Below are 25,588 nucleotides of genomic sequence, written 5' to 3'. Positions count from 1 at the left end.
TGGGTAACATCCCGACAATTTTTCTCTCATTTTTCCCTCCTCTCCGGCTTGGTATTTTTATGAGGTACTTCAGGCCCTGGTATTCAGTTAGCAAACGAGTCACTGAACTACAGAACCTCTCCAAAGATGTTATGATTCTATTTTCCCCTCTGATTCTCGAAATTCACTTCTCCCCCGGGATACCACTAGAGACTGGTTGACTGCAAAACATATCCATACACAACTGATTTGAATATATTTTTTAAACGACTTGCCTTTATGTTTTTATCGCCCTGAGTTCTAAACCTCTGCTTTCCGACGTCTAAGCTACTTTCAGTCCAATAGCGGAGCTGAGTTTCTTCACTCTTTAGCGGGGCAGGTAACCACAACTTGAGATAAAAAACCACCAGTGTTTGTAAAATTACAGGGGAAAGGGGGACGACTACAACTCCCAGAATGCAGCTCCTGGGTCTCGCGGGCTCTCCAATGACCAGGTTTCGCGAACATCCTCTCGTCCAATTGGTCCGCTTTCCTGTCAGTAAGGGCGGAGAAGGGAGGGCGCCGGATGGAACATTTCCCGCCACCGCGAGACGCGGCGCGGAAAACCCGGAAAAGAAGCAGCTCTCGATTGGATGCTCGCTGTTGTAGCGTAAGAAAACCAGCCAATCGGAATGTACATACGCTCCACGCTACCCCGCCCCCTCCTTGAGGTTACTTTTCTTGGCGGGAAAAGTTGGGACGTTTTCGCGCCGGGGCTTGCCAGTCAGACGCCCTCTGCGCAGAAATTCCCGGGCCGCGAGCATGGCGGGGACGGTGGTGCTGGACGATGTGGAGCTGCGAGAGGCGCAGAGAGACTACCTGGACTTCCTGGACGACGAGGTGAGAGAGGCGCCGAGTCACGAAATTAGGGCGCTCGGAGGCCCAGGGGCCGCGCAGAAGCCGAGGAAGGCCGCGGAGACACTAGGAGCCAAGGGAGACCGCCGGACTCCAGGCTGCGGCGGAGGGGCTGCTGCTTGGGACCTTCCGCCTCGATCTGGTAGCTTTCCCGGCGGCGGAGTCAGTGGTTAAGAGCGAGTCTGTAATTTTTCTTTCGAGTACAAATGGTGGCTAGGTCTCGCGAAAGTCAACAGGTTTTCTCCAAGTGCAAACCAAGTGTAAAGCCCACGTTGACCTTTTATACATCGTTCCCTACTCTCTTAATCTGGGGGGAGAGTGGGGGAAGGACCGCGGGAAAACGATAGTGACCCGCCGCGTTATAGGCCCTCAGGCTTTAGTGACTGACTCCCTACCCGGAGAAAAGGACTTTATAATTTTGCCGCATTCTTTTTCCATACCTGATGGGAAGCGGAGAAAGAGGGTTGGTACGCAAATAAAGGGGATTTTATAGGCAATTTAGGATTGACAACCATGGAATATTGGTCAAGCATCTTGGATTGATAGTGCTGTGTTTGTAAATGAACTAAGGCTCCCAACTCTTAGGTCCCTTATATGAGAACTCCTTTTCTGTTATGCAGATGATAGAGAAATAAATTATTTTAATTAAATACAAGATTCTGCAACGGAAAGTTACTTTGATATATTAAAAGTCCCTTTAATTTACATTTTGACAAGGTTTTTACTTGTCTTTTTAGACTTCTTAGGAGCTCATTTTAATCCCCGTTAAAAGTTGAGAAGTGATGCGTGGGCACAGAAGAGCTGTTGGTGATAATAGGAATAATAACCGTGAAGAAGTCATTGTAATTTATACACTGGCTTTTTAGGGTGCATTTGGAATCGGAAGCTAATGAGTGAAAATGTGGGTGAAATGGGGGCTCAGGTCTGCCACAGAGATCGATATATTTATCTTGCTGTGAGAGCTGCCTCTCTTTAAAAACATCCAGTTTTTGAACTTGTGAGCTGCTGTAGCATGTGGTGGTTATTTTGCAGGAAGACCAGGGAATTTATCAGAGCAAAGTTCGGGAGCTGATTAGTGACAACCAGTACCGGTTGATTGTCAACGTGAATGACCTGCGTAGGAAAAACGAGAAGAGGGCTAACCGGTAAGTTTCTAAGAGCGCATCCCTAGTTCTGAGTGAGAATGGCTCCTCTCTCTTCCCCAGGTTGGAGCAAGCTTCCCAGGGGAGGACCTGGAAGTACATCACCCTCCCCTGCTTCTATGTTTTTTACTTCTTCGCTGAGTATCATTTCCCCATCACTGAGTTAAATCTGGCCCGCAGCTCTGATGTATTTTACTGGGCCTTGTAGAATGGCAGGAGAAAGTAGAATCTAGATTTTCACTCCTAAGCTTTGATCAAGTAAGAATGTCCACTTCTGTTTTGTGGGTCAAGTTTTTTGAAATCTGTGGTCTCTGCCTGATGATTCTTTGCAGCCTCCTGAGCAATGCCTTTGAGGAGCTGGTTGCCTTCCAGCGGGCCTTGAAGGATTTCGTGGCCTCCATCGATGCTACGTATGCCAAGCAGTACGAGGAGTTCTACATAGGCTTGGAGGGCAGCTTCGGCTCCAAGCATGTCTCTCCTCGGACTCTTACCTCCTGCTTCCTGAGCTGTGTCGTCTGTGTGGAGGGCATTGTTACTAAATGTAAGTGGGCTACAGTTGGAGACCCGCGGAATGGAGTTGGGGTAGACTTGGGGGTATGGAAGGCAGGAGAGGTGGAATAGGTTGGGGAGCTTGCTGCTGCTGCTGCTGCTGCTGCGTCACTTCAGTCGTGTCCGACTCTGTGCGACCCCATAGACGGCAGCCCACCAGGCTCCCCCGTCCCTGGGATTCTCCAGGCAAGAACACTGAAGTGGGTTGCCATTTCCTTCTCCAGTGCATGAAAGTGAAAAGTGAAAGTGAAGTCGCTCAGTCATGTCCGACTCTTAGTGACCTCATGGACTGCAGCCTACCAGGCTCCTCCATCTGTGGGATTTTCCAGGCAAGAGTACTGGAGTGGGGCGCCATTGCCTTCTCCGAGCTTGGGGAGCTTATGGCTTGAAAAAGGTGGAGCACTGAAATTACCAGGTGAAACTTGAAGAAACGCAAGTTTTGCACAATAACTAGGGGAGCTTTGAGTGACCACCTGTGCCAGCGGAATGGTGAATCGGCCAAGAATGGAGGAGTCTTGGCTCTTGGCAATGAGTCTCCTCATTCTGACCCTGAATTCCTCCTGCTGCTTGGTCGGGATCAGCGGTACTTTAAGGTTTTACCTGGATATGGTGTTATTCTGTGTGTAAATATAAAAATGAATTAACAGTTAGTATTGGCATAGCCCGACTAGTTGGAAGAACGTAATTTGGAGTCATCATGGACTTGCCTGGGTCAGATCCCCTTCTTGCTGTTTAGTTGGGTGACTTTCTATTCCTAGGCTCTCTAGTTCGTCCCAAAGTCGTCCGCAGTGTCCACTATTGTCCTGCTACCAAGAAGACCATAGAGCGACGTTACTCTGATCTCACCAACCTGGTGGCCTTTCCTTCCAGCTCTGTCTATCCCACCAAGGTGAGGGGAATGAATTAGTCGGACCTCTTCAGAGGTTGGGTTCAAAGTTGTTTTTTAATGCAAGTAATTAGGTAATATCTAAAGTCTTCCTCTAGATGTAAATAGGGTGAAAAGTAAGGATTAATTTGAAGGAAGATTGCTAGCCATAGTTTAATATGAAAGGCCACAATTTTTCTTTTAAGGAAAATATTCTTTTAGGAAATTTGGAAAATTAGAGAAGAGTTGAAAGAAGGAAAAAGGTCACCTAATGTACATTTATCTTTTAGCAAAGTTAAAGTATCATGATTTCATAATCTACTTAGAGTAATATGGAAAAATACTTAATGCAGTCACGTTACTCTGAAATCTTTGAGAATATTTTACTCTGGGTTTGAGAGAAGGTTGGCATAGACCATGATTTTAGTCTTGGTGTTCAGATTGATTTGACTTGAGGATGGTGTAAGGCCTTCTTACTTAATGAGACAAAAGAAGATGATTAATATTGATTATTTGATGTCTGAACTCATTCTGTCCCTGCCATCAGATTTTTTTTTCAAGTAATGTTTTTATTGCCAGTATATGCACAACAGTAAGCAAAGAACTATAAATATACAATGTAGTTAACAGTAGAAAACAAAATTGATACAGGTGAAGGAGGGGGATATAAGGAAATTATTTTCCTGCTGTTAGAACAGAAAGGTAAAAGCCAGTGCTAATCATCCAATCAGTACTCTTGTCTTAAATTCTTTACCTCCATTTCTAGTTTTTCAGTTAAACAAAGAATGTACGGATAACTGTAACAGTAGCAAATTGCTTCCCAGTAGCCATTTCCCTTTCCAGTCAAATTCATTTTATGTTAGAATTGGAAAAAAAAATAGTCAAGATGAGACTCTCATCTGACTGACTCTGTGGCCTAACTCTCCTGACTGCTGTGGCCAAACTTCTTAGCTCGGGACCTGAAAAACACCAGACAAGGTGTTCTGGGGACCATCCAGCATGATTCTTAAGAGCATGGTCTTTGGTGATCACCGTGGGGGAACTTCTGTAACCTCTCCCAGCTTCAGTTTTCTTACTTGTAAAATGTGGAAAAGGCCTGCTTTGGGAACTGAGTTGTGGTGATGATCCCACGAGATAATTTTGTGAAGTTAGATCACAGTGCCTTGCACATAGTAGGCACTCTGTTATATGATAGCTGTTGTGTTTTTAGAAAATGTAAATGGCAAGGAAGTAAAACTTTAAAAGGTTTTTTATTCAAGTTTAATATACAGAACCCTGGAGAAGGTAATGGCAACCCACTCCAGTATCCTTGCCTGGAAAATCCCGTGGACAGAGGAGCCTGGTGGTCCACAGTCCAGGGGGTCAGAAAGAGTCGGGCATGACTGAGCACAGTATGTACCACACACAATGAACAGAAAAGCTTACACTGAGTGTACAGCTCAGGGAAATTTCACAAGATGAATATACCGTAAAATCAACCATCCAGACCAGGAAGCAGCATCTTAGTAGCCTTCAGAAGAAGTCCCTCTTGAGGCCACTCTGCCCTCGAGATCCTGACATCTACCGCAGTTACAAGTAGTTTTCTCTGTTTTTATGTTTAACATTTGTTTTCGTCAGGTTTCTTTTGTTCCGTGTATGTTTTTGAGATTCATCCATGTGTACAGGTGCACTCCATACATTCATTGCTGTGTCGTGTTCACGTGTATGGATGTAACACACTTATTTAACCATCCTGCTGATGGCATTTGGATTTTTCCTAGTTTGGCGCTATAACGAGTAGTGCTGCTATGAACATTGTAATATGTGGCTTTGGGTGAACATTTGTGTTGGGTATTAATCTAGGAGTGGAAATAACGAGTCCTAGCACAGAGGAAGTGACAATCTTATATGTACGTGTTAATATAACCATGGTCTCTTCTGGCTGTATGTAGATCATCCCTTCCATTTGATGGTTTGTTACTAGGACAGGATTGTGAAGAACTGGAGAAGGTACTTGGGGCTTTATGTTCCTAGATACTAATCTTGTGAGGGTATCTGAATTACATTTGTTACTAATAAAAAACGAGTGTGTGGCGTTTCTCAGATAGGGCTGAGGTGACTGCTGCTCCATGTGCCTTTTCCAGGATGAGGAAAACAATCCCCTTGAGACAGAATACGGCCTTTCTGTCTACAAGGACCACCAGATCATCACCATTCAGGAAATGCCGGAGAAGGCCCCCGCCGGCCAGCTTCCCCGTTCCGTGGACGTCATCCTGGATGACGACTTGGTGGACAGAGTGAAGCCTGGTGACCGGGTGCAGGTGGTGGGGACCTACCGCTGCCTTCCTGGAAAGAAGGGAGGCTACACCTCAGGCACCTTCAGGTACATGGTCCGTCCTGAGGTGCCTGGAATGCAGCTGGCAGTGTGCATTCTGGTAGCAGTCTTTCCCATTTGCCATCGTCCTGAGAGTTGTATTAGATGGACAGCACACTGCCTGCCTGCAAGATGAATTGTCTTTTGCTAAGAGCTGAAATTACTGGTCTCATGGTTACAGCCTCCTGGCTTGCCTTGGGGTTTCTTGCATATTTCCACCTCCTTCCAGTACACTCATTTCTGTAGGTCATCAGGGGCTAGGTTCACAAGGTGAGGCGCCATGAGCATATTTGTGTCATGCATCCCAAGTCGTTTCAGTCATGTCCAACTCTGCGACCCTTTGGACTATAGCCCACCAGGCTCGTCTGTCCATGGGATTCTTCAGGCAAGAATACTGGAGTGGGTTGCCATTTCCGTCTCCGGGGGATCTTCCCAATGCAGGGATTGAACCCACGTCTCTTATGTCTCCTGCATTAGCAGGCGGGTTCTTTACCACTAGTGTAGCTGAAGAGAATCAGTGATTGAATTCAGAACAGCTTTTCTTTTTTTCTTCCTTACCCCCTCTTTCCTCCCACCTCTCCCTCCCCTCTACTTCCTTTCTTTCTTGATTTGCCATTCTAGGTTAGGAGCCTAAGAAGGTCTTGGTATTAGCAACTGAAAATAGCCTCATGCTTTCCTCTCTGTCCTAGGACTGTCCTGATTGCCTGTAACGTGAAACAGATGAGCAAGGACGTTCAGCCTTCCTTCTCCGCTGAGGACATAGCCAAGATCAAGAAGTTCAGTAAAACCCGTTCCAAGGTGTGGCGTCCTCTGGGGATCTGAGGGTGGGGATAGATTTGTTAGGGTCTTATTTAGGCATGGCCATCTTTGTCTTGGATCAGGAGGAAGGTCAAGGCTTTTTCTCTGAAGTATTTGGTGCCAGCTTCTAGTTTTGAGTCAGTAAGCAAAAGGGTATTTTTCTTTAATATTTCTGTTGTGCTCCATATATTAAGTGAACCTAATATAAATATTAGAATAGGAGTTAGAATATTAGTGTACAAAGTCTATATGGGATGTATCAGTGATACATTGATTACTATTTAAATGTGAAATGTTATTTTTGTTTTAGTTCTCTTGTTTTTCTTTAAAAAATTTCTGTCTTTAAAGACAGAATGCCCATATTTAGAACTGAACAGAATATGTACATGTGTGGCAAAGGTTACTGCTGAAGCGCAGTACACATTCTTATTAAACCCAAAATGTTTTGGGCCTGGAAACACTTTTTTTGTTTTCCTTAAAAATAAAGCTCCAAGCAGGAGTTGGAATCCAGGCTTTCTCTGTGTCTGTCTTGATAATGCTGCAATCAGTGTGGAAGTCTTGGAGAAGAAGCTTTTATAATTAGAAACAGAATATTTCTTCAAGCATCTTCTGTGGCCTTAAGTATGAAGCCGGTTCATCCGACCCCAGGGCGTTTCCTCAGGCTGTTCACGCCATGGTTGTCCCTCCTCTAGGATATCTTTGACCAGCTGGCCCGGTCGCTGGCGCCCAGTATCCACGGGCACGACTATGTCAAGAAGGCGATCCTCTGCCTGCTTTTGGGTGGGGTGGAGCGAGACCTCGAGAACGGCAGCCACATCCGTGGGGACATCAATATCCTTCTCATAGGTACAGTGTGGGGACTTGTGTAGCCGCCTGGTCTTCCCCTGTGGGGTGTGGATGCGGGAATCTGGCATCTGTTAATGTGTGTGTCTGTACCTAGCTGTGTCTCAGTTCCTTTAAAGGGCAGAAGTCTGAAATGAATTTTTAAAGTTATGTCTTTATTATTTCTGGGTTCTCTGAATTTTTAATGTCTATTTTTCCAGGAATGGTAAAGGAAAAGTTGAAAAAAATAACACGAATAACCTGTTACTATATATTTCTGTTGTATCAAGATCTGTGCTAGAAAAGCAGCACTGGCTTGGGGCGCTGGAGGTGGGGGTGGGGGGTTCCGAGAGTCACCACTGCCCCGTCCCATTACAGGAGACCCGTCGGTCGCCAAGTCCCAGCTGCTGCGGTATGTACTGTGCACGGCACCGCGGGCCATCCCCACCACCGGCCGGGGCTCCTCCGGTGTGGGTCTCACAGCCGCTGTCACCACAGACCAGGAAACAGGTAAGCGTGGAAGGGTCCTTGGCAGAGGTCCGGCGGTGAGATGAGCATAGATGCTTTGAGCTTGCTCCGGGCCCTGGCTGGTGTTGGAAAGATACACCTGAGAGGTTAGAGTAGGCCTGCCTGGAGGGGACTGAGTATCTGGCAACAGTGAGTGAATGATGTAAATGGTTTGGGAGGCCCTCTAGTGACAAGAATGTTTCCTGGAAGGCTGTCAGAGTTCTGAAGGAGAAAGCTTCTGACATTTGAAGAGAGATAAAAATGAAGATTGTTACTACTGTATACATTAGAGGAAAGGTTTTGAAGGCCAGTGAAAAGAGAACAGAGATCTAGTTGGGAAATGGCTTGAAGAAGATGAGGCTCAAAGAGGAAATCTGTGAAGGAAGGCCGTTGGAGGCTGGCTGCTTAGGTATCAAAGTGGGACAAGTAATACTGTCCAGATCGGAGCTTAGACGACCCCAGGGTCTGCTCCGAGTCTTAGAAGCTGACACCTCTTCACTGCAGTCCCCCACTCAAGTGATGGTGCAGGATGCTTAGGAAGTAGGTTGGCATCTCCCCCTGTCCCCCACAACCTGGATGGCAGTGTGTGTGTTTCCCTCCCCACCTCCCAGGTGAGCGCCGTCTGGAGGCCGGGGCCATGGTCCTGGCTGACCGAGGCGTGGTTTGCATCGATGAATTTGACAAGATGTCTGACATGGACCGCACGGCCATTCACGAGGTGATGGAGCAGGGCCGAGTCACCATCGCCAAGGCCGGTATCCATGCCCGCCTCAACGCCCGCTGCAGTGTTTTGGCAGCTGCCAACCCCGTCTACGGCAGGGTGAGTAGAGTCGGGCACTCACCTGCTCTCCTCACCTTCATTTGGTTTTGCCGAGTAACTGGGCTGTGGAGTTTACTCCAGGTCACCCAGACCACAGACTACAGTAAGTTCATCATCTTGCTACTGCCCTTGGTTTAGGACAGTGGTTCCTCGCCCATTCATCCACATCAGAATCCCCTGGAAAGTTATTTAAAACACATTTTTAAAAATACAAGGAAGAAAACCAAAGTGACCTGCAGCATCACAACCCAGGTAACTGATACTGACATTGAAATGAGAGTACTATACGCAGGTGGTGGAAGGGTTTATGAACAGAGCAGAGAGATATAATAAGGGGATTAATAGCCCGCCTTCTCTCTCCTGTTTGTTTCCCAAGAGAAAACCACTGACAGCTCTTGAGTGCTTCAGAAAACCAAAACTTTTTTAAGCTTGTGCCAGTAAATACATATTCTCCTTGTTAAGAATTAATCTATTTGTCTTTGTTTCTTGGTATGACTGTGATGTGCTTAGGCGTAATCTTTTATATTTATGCAGCTTGGGGTTTGCTTAGTTTGGGGGGTTGATTTTTTTTTTTTTTTAAAGCAGCTGTCTACTATTCCACTGTATGGACGTATGATATGGATGTTTAGCGAGTCTCCACCTGCTAGACATTCAGTGTTTTCCCTTTTTCCTGCCTGCTCTTACGACTGAAGCTGCAGTGAATACCCCTTAATGTGCATTGTGTTAAACATTTAGGGATGAATACTTGGCAATGGGATTACTGGATTAACAGTTATATACATTTTTATGGTAGAGATTGCCAACTTACCCCCTTTAAAGACTATACCGTTGTTATACTGTTAACTAATATTTACAGACGCTTTACATTTGTTATCTCCTTTCATTCACTAACTGTGTGAGGGAGGGGAGGTATTATCTTCATTTTACAGGTGAGAAAATAAAAGCACAAAAGGTTAAGTAAGTTGGTTGAGTCACAAACCAGAAAATGACAGAGAGGGTTTGAAGCCAGAGCCCGTGCTGTGCTCTGACAGTTTATGATCCCACAGTGCATGGAAACACCTGTTCTGGTGGCATATTTAAACATACAGGTGCTCAGTCCCCAGCCCAGAGTCTCTGAATCCAGATCTCTGGATTGGGGTTCCTGGGGGCTGTGGTTTAGGAAGGCTCCGTAGGTTGGTTCTAATGGGTTAGTGTGGGCTGAGAAGCGTATGATTTTTAGATTAATGGTAACATGTGATATGTCATTCTGAATGATTTATTTGGCAAATGTAGGGAGAAAATGGCAGGTCCTGAAATGTGAACGCATTCAGGATCATTAATGTTACCTGAGAGGTTGTCAGGCCTCTGACTGTGGGGAGCCATCGGCTGGTAGGCCTGGAGTTGAAGGATAAGAGTATGGGCATTCTTGAATCCCAGGAAAACCTCCCTGGGTCCTTAAGATACTGTGGCTTATAGATTATCACCCATTTTTGTTGAGACTTTATCTAGTACCTTCTGAGTAAGGAGGCCCAAGGTTTCAGGTGTTTCTGGCTTAGCCAGCTCATCATGTCTTCATCACAAGTAGGAAGAGGGACTCATCTTCCAGAGCTGATCTGCCTGGGAGTGAGAGCAGAGTAAAGCTTGAGAAGGAGGAGGCTGGCTCTGAGACCCACACTCGGCCTTTTAGAGGCACTGGAGCTGGGAGGTTGGGGCTCTGGTCACAGAGTGTAGATGAGGGAAGGGCTGCACGCAGAGGAGATGAGTTCCGTTTCTTAGAAGCTTTGAGATGCTCTACTACTTTGCTGCTTGTTCGGTTTGTATTCGAGGGTCTGGTCTTCTGTTCTCACTCCATGGCTGATCTGGCCTTCTTGTTCTTTCTTGTGATTGACATTGTCTCCCCACTCCTTTTCTCTGGTATTCCCCCTACAGTACGATCAGTACAAGACCCCCATGGAGAACATCGGGCTGCAGGACTCGCTGCTATCCCGATTCGACCTCCTCTTCATCATGCTGGACCAGATGGATCCCGAGCAGGACCGGGAGATCTCGGACCACGTCCTCCGAATGCACCGCTACAGGGCACCCGGAGAGCAGGATGGTGACGGTGAGGCGGGGGGAACGGACTACTGGGGGGGCGCCCAGACACAGGCCGCGCCCAGGCTTAGCCCGGGGCGGTGGGCGTGGCGGCATCTGGGATGATGTGGAAGGCGCTCTCACCTCCCTGGTTCCTATGGTGTGTCTCTTGTCCATTTTGGGGTCTGGGAGCACCTCTGAGCATCTCCTGTGGACCAAATGGCCTCTTTATTTGTGGGGCCCATGTGTCTGCTTCCTTCTGGGTCCTTCCTTTGTGAGTCTTGCCTGTCTTCAGAAGAAGCGATTTTTCTCTGGGTTCAGCTCTTTCTTACTTTCTATTCTCCCAACTTGGGCTTTTCAGCTATGCCTCTAGGCAGCGCTGTGGATATCCTGGCCACGGACGATCCCAACTTCAGCCCTGACGACCAGCAGGACACCCAGATCTACGAGAAGCATGACAACCTTCTGCATGGCATCAAGAAGAAGAAGTAAGCATTCTCCACACCTCCTCCTGGAGGGAACCTGACATCTGTGTCACGTTAGAGCTGCCCAGGCCAAGATCATGCTTGGAGTCGTCATCATGGGAACCTGTTTTCTTTTATGGATTTGCAGAATTTTACATGCACTCGCCTTGTCAATGTTTGTGGGTGATCAAGCTTAGGTTCTGGTCTTTTCCTAAAATGGAAGGCTTTGACGACCCACCTAAGCTGTGGTGGGTGTGTCTTGTTACTCATGATGTGAAGTGTTGCACAAATCACACGGCCCTTTGAGCGCATGTTGAGGGGATGGTAGATCACAGACACGAGAAAGTCTGCAGGTAGGTTTGGATAAAGGAGACTTGTGCTCAAGCGCTCAGAGCCTGCAGGAGTGCTATGCTCGGTCACTTCAGTTGAGTCCGACTCTTTATGACCCTGTGGTCTATAGCCCACCAGGCTCCTCTGTCCATAAAATTCTCCAGGCAAGAATACTGGAGTGCGTAGCCATGGCATTCCTCTATATTTGTCTGTGGTGCAGTAGGAAACACTGTGTAATCTTGAAACATACTGGTTTAAGAATGTAGAATTTGGAGTTAGAAAATGAAATTTGAGTCCACGTAAAATTCTCTGAGCCATACTTCTCCCACTGTTAAAGTAGGACAGATGACACCTAAACTACCTTCATCACAAGTAATGCCTAAGTAATACTATAGAATTAAATAAAAACCCGTGAGAGTTTTGTACACGTCCTGTATAAAAGGGGTTTGTGACCCTGGGTTCCAGGTCATGTCTGCCCTGTCACATAACCCTGACTTCCCCGAGGAGGGGCAAGGCCACGACCCCAGGCAGGTGCCTGGGCTAGGGCAGGAGAGTGACATTCACCGCACGCGTGTGTGTGTGTGTGTGTGGGGTTCCAGGGAGAAGATGGTGAGTGCGGCATTCATGCGGAAGTACATCCACGTGGCCAAAATCATCAAGCCTGTGCTGACGCAGGAGTCGGCCGCCTACATCGCGGAGGAGTACTCACGCCTGCGCAGTCAGGACAGCATGAGCTCGGACACCGCCAGGGTGAGCCCGCCTGGGGGGACGGTGACGCGGAGAGTGGGGCCCGGAGCCCCTCAGGATGAGGCTGGGGACAGAGTGCCTGCTCGCCAGGAGCACTGGAATCATTTTAGTGTCGTGATTCCTTCCCTTTTCCTCTCTGGCCTGAAGGGCTTCCTATTATACCATTGCCCGTCATCTGGGCCTCAGTGGGTTCACCCCACTTTAGAAAAAGTGTCCTCAGATAACCCCTCTCATAACCGCCCCCCTCCCCTACATGTGGGTGTGACTCTGGACAAAGTATTGAAGCTCTTCGAGTCCCCTTTTCCTCATCTCTAAAGCTGTTCCGGGTTATTAATGGCTGACACTGAACATAACAGCGGGGTCCTGGCGTGTGGCAGGCCTGGCCTCCCTCTGGCCGGGAGACACCTGGTTGAATTCTTCCCTGTTCAGCTCGTCCCCCCTCCCTCAACCCTCTGTTACATTTCCCCAGTTACTTTTCTTTGGGAATTTTATGTAGTTTTTCTGGCTAGGTGGCTTGGACTTCTCTCTCTGTGCAGGTGGGTTTGACGGGCACGCTGCGGGGTTTCTGGAGGATGGTCTCACCTGTTCTCTCCCCCTAGACGTCTCCAGTGACAGCCCGGACCCTGGAAACCCTGATTCGCTTGGCCACGGCCCATGCCAAGGCCCGCATGAGCAAGACCGTGGACCTGCAGGATGCAGAGGAGGCTGTGGAGCTCGTCCAGTACGCCTACTTTAAGAAGGTGAGTGTCCAGATGCAGCGCCCGAGCTCCTCTGAGTGGGTCATCTGTGCTCCGGCCTCCCAGCCACGCATGGCTGACCCTGGCATCTGGAACGTTGGCAGAGAACAGCGGCCTTTCCAGTGCTCTCCCTCTCCAGTGATTCTCAGCCCTGGTGCCTGTCACAACCAGCTGGAAGGCTTTAAAATACTGAAGTCAGAGCCCCTGGAGGTCTCAAAGATTCTGGTTTCTTTGATGAGTGGCACCTCAGCTGACTGCTCCTCTGTCTGCTCCTTCTTTTGCCTCTTGAAGAAGCAAGTGTTTCCAGAGTCTCAGCCTTCCTCTTGGCAACCTCTTCAGGTGTCCTTCACCCCTTCCGCTCCTCCTGGAAGTTCCCGCATGTCTGCTGCTGTGACACAGTGTGTGTCTGTCTGGTGACACAGTGGGCCTGGAGGCCTCGACTCCCTTCTCCACCTCGTCCTCCCCACTCACCAGTCGGATGGATTGTAGCCCTTGGGGCTTCAACTGTGGGTCTGATGAGCTTTTCTTGACAATCTCTTTGCTCACATGGGAGTTGTCTTAAATTTAAATACCTAATCTACAAAGAACTGGCTTGTTTTTCCACTTAAGCATTATGGGATAGACTTTTTCTCATTCACTTCAGTATTCAGTGGATACTCCTGGAGTGCACGCTCTGAGAAGGGTGTGGCACATGACTCCCAGCAGTTTTAAAGATGGGTCACAGCCGACCCCCTGCCCCTGGTCCTGGGCTCAGGGATGAGTGAGGCCAGGGCATCAGACCCAGGGGGGGGTCTCTGCTGCTGCTGGTGGTCGGGCAGGTGGGACTGTTCTTCATTCAGTCCCCAGCATCCATGACCCTCCCGCCCACCCACACGTGGCTTGGTCCTAGGTTCTTGAGAAGGAGAAGAAACGTAAGAAGCCAAGTGAGGATGAATCAGATGCGGAAGATGAAGTGAAGAGCCAGGAGGACCAGGAACAGAAGACGAAGAGGTTGGATGGGGCGCAAAGGAAGGAGATGAAAGACTCTGGTTGGGACTGAGGAGGGTGTGGGTGAGGGGGCAAGGCTGCAGGAAGGGTCGCCCAGACCAGTGCTGCAGAGGGTTGGAGGGTGGAGGAGACTTGGACAGAGGATTACAGCCCCTTTGTCCTCTGTGTGAGGATTTGGGCTTCTTTCCTGCTAGAGAAGCTCTGGGAGACTGCTGGGTTCACATGTCAGAAGTCTTTCCTCCAGATTCTCGTTTCAGGCCTGAGACTGAATTTCTGAGGGTGGGCGACAGGCAGAGAGCCTTGGGAAGCAGGGTCTGCTTGTGCTCTAGACCGTGGACCTTTGGTCTCTTTGAGAAAAGGCAGCGGTTTGTACAGGCCGGGCCCAGCATTCCATTTGGACTATTGGTGTTTTAGGAGGAGGACCAGTCCCTCGGATGCCAAGGAAGGGGACTCCTATGACCCCTATGACTTCACCAACACGGAGGAGGAAATGCCTCAAGGTGAGTGAGCAGCCTCCACTGGTAAAAAGGTGGTCTAGGTCTCCTGGCTCTTTAATGCCCTGTGTTACGCATTTGCTCGTGGGTTCCCACTCGGCTCCCTGCTTGGGACCCTGTGTCCAAGAATCGAGGAAACTCAGAACTTTGGAAATAAGCTTTGCCCCCTCGTCTGCCTCCTTGGTGCACCATGCTCTTTGCCAACCCTGATGTGAGCGTGCCAGATCCCGTGGGCTCGGGAGCTCCTGCCTGACCGGAGCCTTTCTTGAAGCTGCTTTGGCCGGCCCCACGTGAGCCCCAGGGTTGCAGGCTCAGGGGGTGGAGAGGGGCCTCGGGTCGTGGACATGGCTTCACCTTGTCCTCTGCTCTCTGTAACCTTTTCCCCTCAAGTGCACACTCCAAAGGCGACAGACTCACAGGAGACCAAGGAGTCCCAGAAGGTGGAGCTGAGTGAATCCAGGTGAGCAGGGAAGGACCTCTTCCCTGGAGGTAGGAAACAAGCTGTTACCAGCAGAGCTCCAAACTAGAGGCCCAAGGGTTTCTAGAATGTTTTCTGTTCTGATGACAATTTCAAGCTTGAAAAAAGTTACGAAAATTGTGTAAAGAACTCATACATTCTTAGAATCTCTGGTTGTTTAGGTTTTACCACTTGCTTCATAATTCTCTGTGAGAATTTAAAACCTGATATCCTTGTGCCATTAGGAAGAGGAGTCTTAGAGCAAGGATAGAATTTGTGTCTCACTGAAACCTTGGAGCCTTCTCAGTAGGTTATGTATGTATACTTAAAAAATATGTGTATTTTTTCTTCTCACTGGATGGTTGTCATTTGTTTTGAGATAATCAGTTTTTACCAGTAGAGATTCAGAAACAGTTTTATCTAAAAACCTTTTATTTACTGGATACCAGAGGAGCTCCATGGCTAAGGTTTGCTTTTTTGTTTTAATACCTTAACATACACAGTGTCTTCACTGAAAAAAGTTGAAACACATCATAAAGTATTTAGGAGGAAACATTAAGATCAAGTGTCACTCCAGCCCCCAGGACAGCGAATGAACTATATCTGAAAGCAGTCTATGAATCTTGGAGGTCTCACTTCAATGACTGCGGGGTTTCCATAGTATGAGAGTGTATGTTCTTGCGTTTTCTAATGAGGGATGTCTGACTTCCCTAAGACTGCTGTTAACATGTCATTGCTTCGGTGAGGATGGAGCTGTGGGGTCAGTTTCTAGGAATGGATTCCCAGTCAGAGGAGATGCACCTCAGAATTATAGCACATGTGGCTAACTTGCGTCCCAAAGATGCCATCCCATTTTGCGTTTCTACCAACAGTGTCCAGACGCCAGTTTCCCTCATCCTCAGTGGCCTTTGGTTTTTAAAATGCTGTTATTTCTCCATGGGCAGGAAGCTCTGTAACACAACCGCTTAGCTTTGAGGGGGAAGCTTGGGTGTGGAGTGGCCATCAGGGGCAGTCTATAGGGGACACCGAGGCTCATGGGCTCTGACGTCGTCGTGGCGGCTTCCTCTTCCATCACCCTCTCTCTCCCGTCCTGGGCAGGTTGAAGGCCTTCAAGGCGGCCCTCTTAGAGGTGTTCCGGGAAGCTCATGCACAATCGGTTGGCATGAATCGCCTCACGGAATCCGTCAACCGAGACAACGAAGAGCGCTTCTCTGCTGTGGAGATCCAGGCTGCGCTGAGCAGGATGCAGGACGACAACCAGGTCATGGTCTCCGAGGGCATCGTCTTCCTCATCTGAGGGCCCTCGTCTTTGGACTGTGGGGTCCAGCCAAGAAAGTTCCTTCCAGTTTCCTCTTTGTCCTCCCCCCCAGCCCAGCCTTTGCTTTCATTCCCTGAATGTCAGTGTTGAATTGAACTGAAATGGAGGACAGGTGACGAGCAGAGTCAGGACTTGGTGGAAGCCTGAGGACGGGTCAGGAAAACTGCCGTGGGGTCAAGAGAAGGTGGACGGGACCAAGGCAATGCGTCTTCACTGCACAAGACTTAACTGCAAGGGTCCCTCCCCACCCCCACTGCCCACCCCAAACAAGCCACACCATTCTTCACTGTAGACGGCACAACTTCTGAGTATGTTAGGGGGTCACAGCTGGTTTCTGTTCATCCTTTCAGTGTTGGCTTCCACTCCTGAGCACTTTGGTCTAGAACAGACTCTGGTGGTTCTGTGCTGATGGAGAAAGACTCTGAGGCAAGTCCTCAGGCCTGGAAAGCTTGCTTTGCGGTAGCACCAGTTAAGACTCGTATGGAGTTTTGACCCAAACATCCAAGACATTAAATAAACACTCATTCTTTATACTCTGCACGTGGCCTTAATACTGTGATTTTTTTGGACACATTTCATTGTATTTTCCTCCAATGTTCCACCCTGTGTGATGGGCTGCCTGCGTTTGCACCGCATCACCAATAGGTGGCAGCAGGCTGCTGTGCTCTCTGGGGATTAGGCCTTCTCAGGGCTGATTTCTTCCCCAAGGACATCAGCATTTATCTGTTAAAACTGCAAACCAAACCTTGCCAATTCAGAATAGCTTAGCGGCCACAGAAGGCCAGTGTGTGAACGTCCAGGAGAGTTGACCCTTTGCATGGCTCTTCTGAACAGGAATCAAAGCCCCTTCATGCAAAAATAATACCCAGTATGTCAGACCCTCAAAACCGGTGAATTCTTGCCCATTAAGAGATCCCCTTACAGGATTCTTGTGAAACCTCCTAACTCCTGGTGTCCAGCCCTTGGGGTCTGTTTGTTTGCACAGAAGTCAGTGGAGGGTCCAGGGCAAGACTTCTATCCTCTGTATAGTTTTGGTAGCTTCTGAGGAACTTTTGAGGTTATTTAAATAAAAAGAAAAAAAAAATTGTGGCTCGATGGGGGGCCTGGGTTGCATGGATTGGAGGCTGCCCTGAGAAGAGGTGGTGTGGGTTCCCAGCTGTGAGATCTGGGAGTTGCTTCCTTCCCCCTGTTGCTGAGGGGCCCTGTCACCCTGAGGCCGTGAAGCAGTAGTGGGGAGTTCAGTTTTATCTTCATGTTTTTTTCACAGATGTGAAGTATCAAATTCTGTTGGCAGAGCCCCAGAGAGTATAGTCCAGGGAGTGAGCAGTGATAGCAGAGGAGGACCGGCAGCAAGTCTCGTATTGTGCCGGGTGAAAATAGAGGACCTGATGCTCTGGAGGACTCCAGGTTGGGGATATACATACATGTCTAATGTGTCAGTGAAGAGGTGAAAACTACAAGATAAATGCAAATGAGAGCTGAAGGAACTAAGGGGCCAGGAGAGTCAGGACGAGGTGGGAGCTTCTGATGTGGCGCTGTAGGGAGAAGAGCTCAGGTCTCTTCAGGGGAGCATTTCTTGGAAGGCCGAATGCTTTGTCAGTGGGACTTTTGTCCTCTCTCCTTCACACCTGATGAAACAGGCATGCACGGGGTGGGAGAGTAATTACGTGAATGAGGTGATTCGGCAACAGCTGTAATCCCACATTTAGCCATAAGAACGGAAGGTAGAAGAGTATCAGCTGTCAAAATAGATGTTACCCGTATTAAAATAACCTGACTCAGGTACTCAGTGAATCTCCACGTGTTGAGTGTCTAAAAATGTGTGTGTGTTGTTTCCCAACTTGTAGCAACAGAAGAGCATTGCTGAGCATTTAAAGGAAACAATTCTTACTTCTTGCCCAGAGACCCCCTCTTCCAGCTACAAGGACCTGAATGAGGCTGCTGGGCAGAGGGGATCTGGTCTGTGAGTCAGTGTCCTCTGAGGGCATTGCTATGGCCACAGAGATGGCAGAGGTGGCCCAAATTTACCAGGGGAAAAAACACTTCTTTCCAAAAGAGAAGTTTGTTTCCATTTATGTGTGCCGTCTAAAAGAGGTCAAATACTTTGGGGGTCTTTGAGAAATCAGTTACATCTTGAAAGATTTTATGTTACCTTATTCCTGAACCCTCCTAGATAAACAACATGTCAGCGTGAGAGGAGAGTTGTCAAAACAGACAGTTGGTCAATGTGGATGGAATTCAGTCCTCTGCCACTTACCAAGTAACTTCAAGTATTGAGCTGCTAATTCATCTGTAAAATGGGGCTAACTTCTGCCTTTGCAGGGTGCACCTCACCTTTGTGAGGTGACTGAGGGCAGCTGTTAGGTGCTAGCCGGCAGGGAAATATTCCATGGTTCTGCCCTTATCACCGCAAATTCCAAATTTCACTAAAACAAAGTGAGTCATTTTGATGTGTGAAAAAGACTCTCTATCCTTGGATTGAAATCGTTGAAAACGATTTCCCCATGTGGAGTGCCAGAGCTCCGTCCTCTTTCCTGCCTTTCCAGGCTTTTCCTTTCTTTAAAAAAAATTTTTTTTGTTTGTTTTCATGTGGACCATTTTAAAAATCTTTTTTGAATTTGTTACAGTATTGCTTCTGTTTTTATGTTTTGGTTTTTTGGCCAGGAGGCATGTGGGATCCTCGCTCCCTGACCCAGTATCAAACCCGCACCCCCTACATTGGAAGATGAAGTCTTAACCACTGGGCCCCCAGGGAGGTCCTTCCAAGCTTTCCTTGATGGTTCCTGTCCTCAAGTCCATATAGCTCTGACCCAGGTCCATCTCACAGGGAGGACCCCTGCCTTGGTGTATGACAGTGGCTGTCTCCCAGAGACAAAGCCTGCTTAAGGTGGACAGTGTCACCTCGGGCCTCACAAGAGCCCTGCAAGGTGGGATCATCAGGACAACATGGATGAGGAAGGAAAGGAGGGGAAAGACTCCCTGAAACCAAGAATCCATAGGTTGCACCCTTCTCATTTTCCCTGAGTTTACAACCCACCCATTGTCCTAATGACTCCAGACTTTTTCTGGGGTGAGGTTTCCCCAGAGGCTGTAGTCGGTGGAATCAGGCAGGTGCTGGGGTCACCTGTAGGTAAGCTCCCCAGCTACTCCATCCTCATACCAAGTCCTTCCCTCCCCGAGCATCCCCCTTCTCTCCCCAGGAGCCAAATGCCACCACTTCCACTCAGCGGGAGGGGAGTTGAAAGATGGGGCATCGTGCCCTGGTTCTGGATGGTCAGGTAATTTCCCCCAAGAGCCTAAAGCTGGCAGAGGAAGTGAGACACATACACCCTGCCCCCCACTGGGCAGCAGGGACCCTGAGCTTGAGTTCCTTTCCGGCAGTAAGTGGCTGAGTTCATGTGCCAGGCTGGCTGAGCCACTTCCTTACAGGGAAGTGCTTGGTTTCTTGATCTGGAAGAGGAGGTGGTTGAAGTAGGTGATGATCTCTGAGGTCCCTTCCAGTAATGCATGAGACACCGGGGTCAGTTCTACCCAGAAGACACATTAGCACTGGTACCACTTGGAGGCAGGTCAGAATGAGTCTACCATCCTGTTAAACACATTTTTTAAGGTTAGTGATATTTGTGCTTCTCAATTTTGTGACTGGAACTCCAGGATGTTTCACACTATCTCAGGGAATTGTATTTAATTTCTAGAAAAAAAAATTAGAATAAAATTAATTTTTATTCAACTTCACTTTAATTGGTTTTAATAAATTCTTTTTCTTTTTCTTTTTTTTTCTGGTCTGCTGCCTCGGTGATGAATGCTGGTTTCTGCCTGGTTCTTTACTTACTAGAATGAACTCCTACCTCATTCTCTTCGGTTTTCCCTCAAGGGAGAGAATTAAGATTCTAAATTCTTTTCATATCATACCTTCAGTAACACTAGCAATTTAGAGTTAGTAATTGGTAAGTTATTCCTATCATTACACATAACAAATGCAGAAAAGGCAACTGTCTACCACTTTACAATCTTTGAGAACCAGAGGTGATAAGTTGGTAGAGTGAGACATCTTAAGAGCTGTCACTGAAACCATCTGATTGCATGTTCATTTATCTTGGTATTCCAATAAATGTGTGTAAGATTACGTGCAAAGGCTAAAAAGTATTTAAAATTAAAAAAAGATTAAAGACTGGCTTCATTTCCCATCTTCTTCAGAGAGCAGGCAGAGTGCCTCAGATGTCCTGACTTCAGGGCAGACATGGCTTAGAAGATTCTGCTCATCCTGCAAGTCTGATCCTCTGACAACCCCTCGCTCTCCACCAGGCCCTGGGAGCCTGGGTTTCGCATGTTCTCCAGCCTGCATCTGGAGGAAGTTATTTTTCCTTCTCTTAACTCAGAATCATGAGCCTTGGGTTTGAATTTCTGCTCTACTATTTAAAAACTGTGTGACTTTTGACTGGAGAAGGGAATGGCTACCCACATCAGTATTCTTCCCTGGAGAATTCCATGGACAGAGGAGCCTAGTGGTCTACAATCCATGGGGTTGCAAAGAGTCAAACATGACTGCTTCCTTGCAGTCTTAACCTGTGAAGTGGAGAGATTTATGGGTTTGTTGTGGGCATCAAATACAGTGGTATATTTGAAAAGAACTTTGTGAGCTGTATGGCTTTATCTACAATGTAAGGCTACTAATATTATAATCATTTTCCTCCCCCGTAGCATTTTGTTAAAAGAGGAAAACAGCCCTGGAAGAGCTGGAGAGATCCCTTCATTTGTAGGTGGAGACTAGTGGGAAGCCTGGATCCAGACAAGGCTCACTTGCTGGGTCCATCTGTAGGAAAACCATCCAACACCCTCGTTAGTCAGAGGGTTGAGTCAGATTACTCCTGAAAGTGACGATGGAGGCAGAAAGCCAAGGTATAATCTAACCTGGGTGCTAGGTGAAGGGGTGCTCAGGACACCTGTGGGTGTGATAGGATCACAGGATAGGAAATCTGGCTATGAGGTCCCCTCTGGTTTCTTGGTTGGCATAAAACCTGCGTAATGCACATGGTCATGTGCAATTTACAGGCAGCTTCCTCTCCAGTTTAGGTAAGTGCTCAGGTCTGTGTGGCCAAGAACCTTCTCAAGAGTCCTCATTTTCCCTCCATGTCCCCACCTCCTTCCTCTGATCTCCTGCTGGATGAGTACAGTGGAGCAGATCTGGGAGGAGCTCTGCCCACCGGAAGCACTTCTCTCTGTTTCGCCCCTTCCACTGTCCTTCCTGCCTCCCTCCCCTCTTCTCTCTTGATTTCGTTCTCCTCCACCCTCTTCTTCAAGCATCCTTCATCCCCTCGCCTCAGCAAAGATGAAGAACTGTCTCTCATGGGAAACCCATTTCATCTTGTGGTTCTACAGCATTTCTAGGAACACTAGGAGAACCTGAGATTCGTTTGTCATTCTGAGTCACTCCACACAGGAGTGAAAGTGACACATTTCTCCGAAGTGTGCTGGTTTCAGTGGCTTTCTCTCTGGTCCTCCCCGCCTCTATTTTTTTTTTCTCTTCTTAATCTGTATTTTCATGGAAAACATGAAGTGACGGCACTTAGAATGATTCAAATTGCTTTTCAGAAAAATAGGAAAAAACTGAAGATACATTACTCCTCACCCCCACAGATATGCACACACTCACAAATATGTGTGCACTCACACACACCTCTACTCCCAAGACTGAGACAGATTCCAAAATTGGAAGAGAACATGGAGATGGTCCAGTTCAAACAGAGCTCCCGGTGCAACATTCCTCTCTGGAATGTCACTACAGATGTTTATCAAGCTTTAGTATGATCTTCTAGTGACTGTCTGATTCCTCTCCCTTTAAAAAATTTACTAAATACTTGAAACCAATGTTGTGTGCCTGTAAGCTTTTTCTTTTTTCTGCCAAAGTATCCCTCTTTAAGATTTTTTGAAATTTAATTATTTTTGGCTGTGCTGGGTCTTCATTGCTTTTGTGGGCTTTCTCTAGTTGTGGTGAGCAGGGTCTACTCTTCCTTGACATGCATGGGCTTCTCTTGTTGCAGAGCACAGACCCTAGGGCTCAGGCTTCAGTAGCCGCCATGTGTGGGCTCATTAGTTGTGAAGCAGGGGCTTAGTTGCTCTGTAGCACCTGGAATCTTCCTGGACCAGGGATCGAACCTATGTTCCGTCCCCTGCATTAGCAGGTGGATTCCTATCCACTGCACCACCAGGGAAGTCCTAATTAAGACTTTTCATAAGTTACTGGTCTACTAGAAGTTGAAAATAATGAAGGAGAGGAAAAACTTTGTCCTTTACCCTCTTTGATTCAGTACCTTGGGTCCTGCAAATTAAACAGACAAAAACAGATTTCCAGAGAAAGGATTTGTTATGTGTGTATACAGAGGCTTTTGCAGAAAAGACGTGAACACTCAAAGATGCAATTAGACTCAGTGGCTTAGATACCATTTTAACAAAGAGTTATAAATGTAGAGACATAACTAGACAAAGGAAGGAGGGAGTGTTGAATTTTTAGGGCAAGTAGATAGTGGGAGGGTAAGTATATGGGGAAAGCTGAAGAACTGTACAAAAAAGATCTTCACGACCAAGATAATCACAATGCTGTAATCACTCACCTAGAGCCAGACATCCTGGAATGTGAACTCAAGTAGGCCTTAGAAAGCATCACTGCAAAAAAAGCTAGTGGAGGTGATGGAATTCCAGTGGAGCTATGTCAAATCCTGAAAGATGATGCTGTGAACGTGCTGCAGTCAATATGCCAGGAAATTTGGAAAACTCAGCAGTGGCCACAGGACTGGAAAAGGTCCATTTTCATTCCAATCCCAAAGAAAAGCAATGCCAAAGAATGCTCAAACTACTGCACAATTGCACTCATCTCACACGCTAGTAAAGTAATCCTCAAAATTCTCCAAGCCAGGCTTCAGCAATACGTGAACCATGAAATTCCAGATGTTCAAGCTGGTTTTAGAAAAGGCAGAGGAACCAGAGATCAAATTGCCAACATCCACTGGATCATGGAAAAAACAAGAGAGTTTCAGAAAAACATCTGTTTCTGCTTTATTGACTATGCCAAAGCCTTTGACTGTGTGGATCACAATAAACTGGAAAATTCTGAAAGAGATCAGAATACCAGAGCACCTTACCTGCCTCTTGAGAAACCCCTATGCAGGTCAGGAAGCAACAGTTAGAACTGGACATGGAACAACAGACTGGTTCCAAATAGGAAAAGGAGCACGTCAAGGCTATATATTGTCAGCCTGCTTATTTAACTTATATGCAGAGTACATCATGAGAAATGCTGGGCTGGAAGAAGCACAAGCTGGAATCAAAATTGCCGGGAGAAATATCAGTAACCTCAGATATGCAGATGATACCACCCTTATGGCAGAAAGTGAAGAGGAACTAAAAAGTCTCTTGATGAAAGTGAAAGAGAAGAGTGAAAAAGTTGGCTTAAAGCTCAACATTCAGAAAACGAAGATCATGGCATCTGGTCCCATCACTTCATGGTAAATAGATGGGGAAACAGTAGAAACAGTGTCAGACTTTATTTTTGGGGGCTCCAAAATCACTGCAGATGGTGATTGCAGCCATGAAATTAAAAGACGCTTACTCCTTGGAAGAAAAGTTATGACCAACCTAGAGAGCATATTCCAAAGCAGAGACATTACTTTGCCAGCAAAGGTCCGTCTACTGGTTTTTCCAGTAGTCATGTATGGATGTGAGAGTTGAACTGTGAAGAAAGCTGAGCACCAAAGAATTGATGTTTTTGACCTATGGTGTTGGAGAAGACTCTCGAGAGTCTCTTGGCCTGCAAGGAGATCCAACCAGTCCATTCTGAAGGAGATCAACCCTGGGATTTCTTTGGAAGGAATGATGCTAAAGCTGAAACTCCAGTACTTTGGCCACCTCATGGGAAGAGTTGACCCATTGGAAAAGACTCTGATGCTGGGAGGGATTGGGGGCAGGAGGAGAAGGGGACAACAGAGGATGAGATGGCTGGATGGCATCATCGACTCGATGGACGTGAGTTTGAGTGAACTCTGGGAGTTGGTGATGGACAGGGAGGCCTGGTGTGCTGCGATTCATGGGGTCGCAAAGAGTCGGACACAACTGAGCGACTGAACTGAACTGAAGATGGAACTGCCAGTACCTCGGATCAGTCCCTTATACAGGCAGTCCCCAAGTGGTGACACCTAAACTAAGAGGCAGGGTTCTTTGGTGGCACAGGTGTGTAAATCAACATAGTATGATGGGACTGAAGTGAACTGAACAGAAGTGAATTAAACATAAGGGTAATTTAGTAGGCTTTGTTATGCTGACTCAAGTTGGTGTCTTTTCCATCCATAAGAGCTGTCCCCCTCTTTGTAATATGTGAATTTCCTTTACAAATAGAGATCTATGTTACCTTTAGAAAGGGAAATTAATGCCTGGTGTTTAGACAGAAGGCTTCCCAGATGGTGCAGTGGTAAAGAATACACCTGCCAAAGCAGGAGATGCAAGAGACTCTGGTTTGATCGCTGGGTTGGGAAGATCCCCTGGAATAGGAAATGGCAATCCACTCCATATTCTTGTCTGGAAAAATGCCTGGAAAATTCCTTGGACATAGGAGCCTGGTGGGCTACAGTCCATAGGATCACACAGAGTCGAGCACGTTTAGACAGAAACAGGGAAAGGCAGAGAGTTTCTCCTGAGTCTGCTGTTTCTCAGTTTGCCTTCAGTTCAAATTAATCCTTTTGCCAAAGTGGCATCTTTTGTGTGGCATATTCTAATCCTCCTCAGTTAGTAAGAAACTGGGTGGAAGAAGAAGCTCACTAGTATGACCATCAAATTAAGTCAAGTGAGTAAGTATGCACTGAGCATCAGCCATGGGTGGTGTCTTTGTTGGCATGTGGGTGTGCAGAAGTCATGGGTGTCTCTTCTAAAGAGTTTTAGATTCAGAGAGCAGATTAGGAACAAACACTTAAGCTTTTCAGTTTAAAAAGCCAAAGTACATAAAAATAGCCATTCAAGGGGACAATAGAAAAGTTTTCTCCAGAAATTGCTGAATGAAATGCCACGAGAGCAAGCAGAGAGGCCAGAAGAGAGACAGATAGAAGTGGGTTTTGCATCAGAGGAGATGGATTTTGTGGAAGAGTCCAGGAGTTTGGGTGGATCCTAAATCTGGTGGCTCAGACGGTAGAGAATCTGCCTGCAGCACTGGAGACCCGGGTTCCATCCCTGGGTTGGGAAGATCCCCTGAAGAAGGCAATGGTTACCCATTACAGTATTTTTGCCTGG

General features: G+C 47.3%; 1 protein-coding gene across 5 annotated transcripts; it reads left to right on the top strand.

Moving 5' to 3' along the window:
• The first annotated feature begins 734 nt into the window (after window positions 1-734).
• On the top strand, window positions 735-16,806 carry MCM3 (minichromosome maintenance complex component 3). Of its 5 annotated transcripts, none has more exons than XM_068994225.1 (17): window positions 735-858; window positions 1,906-2,018; window positions 2,348-2,556; window positions 3,323-3,453; window positions 5,604-5,791; window positions 6,472-6,580; window positions 7,273-7,426; window positions 7,781-7,912; window positions 8,521-8,729; window positions 10,638-10,812; window positions 11,143-11,269; window positions 12,175-12,325; window positions 12,922-13,062; window positions 13,949-14,049; window positions 14,461-14,546; window positions 14,931-15,000; window positions 16,096-16,806. In XM_068994225.1, exons 1-17 carry the CDS (start codon window positions 781-783, stop codon window positions 16,292-16,294), a joined length of 2,373 nt encoding a protein of 790 aa, XP_068850326.1. In that variant the 5' UTR covers window positions 735-780; the 3' UTR covers window positions 16,295-16,806. The 5 variants fall into 5 exon arrangements, with proteins under 5 accessions (XP_068850326.1, XP_068850325.1, XP_068850324.1 ...); XM_068994224.1 differs by having other exon boundaries at window positions 5,553-5,791; XM_068994223.1 differs by having other exon boundaries at window positions 5,553-5,791; window positions 12,103-12,325.
• Window positions 16,807-25,588: the final 8,782 nt, after the last annotated feature.

The sequence above is a fragment of the Capricornis sumatraensis genome, chromosome 22 (genome assembly GCF_032405125.1).
Source record: "Capricornis sumatraensis isolate serow.1 chromosome 22, serow.2, whole genome shotgun sequence".
NCBI lineage: Eukaryota > Metazoa > Chordata > Mammalia > Artiodactyla > Bovidae > Capricornis > Capricornis sumatraensis.
The sequence above is the reverse complement of the archived record's forward strand: the minus strand, read 5'-3'. Positions and strand labels throughout refer to the sequence as shown.

Excerpts from the sequence above, each read along its gene's own strand:
- MCM3 (XM_068994223.1), top strand. The coding sequence starts at position 781 with ATGGCGGGGACGGTGGTGCTGGACGATGTGGAGCTGCGAGAGGCGCAG. Across the intron at positions 859-1,905 it reads TGGACTTCCTGGACGACGAG|GAAGACCAGGGAATTTATCA; the intron begins GTGAGAGAGGCG and ends GTTATTTTGCAG. Across the intron at positions 5,792-6,471 it reads TACACCTCAGGCACCTTCAG|GACTGTCCTGATTGCCTGTA; the intron begins GTACATGGTCCG and ends TCTCTGTCCTAG.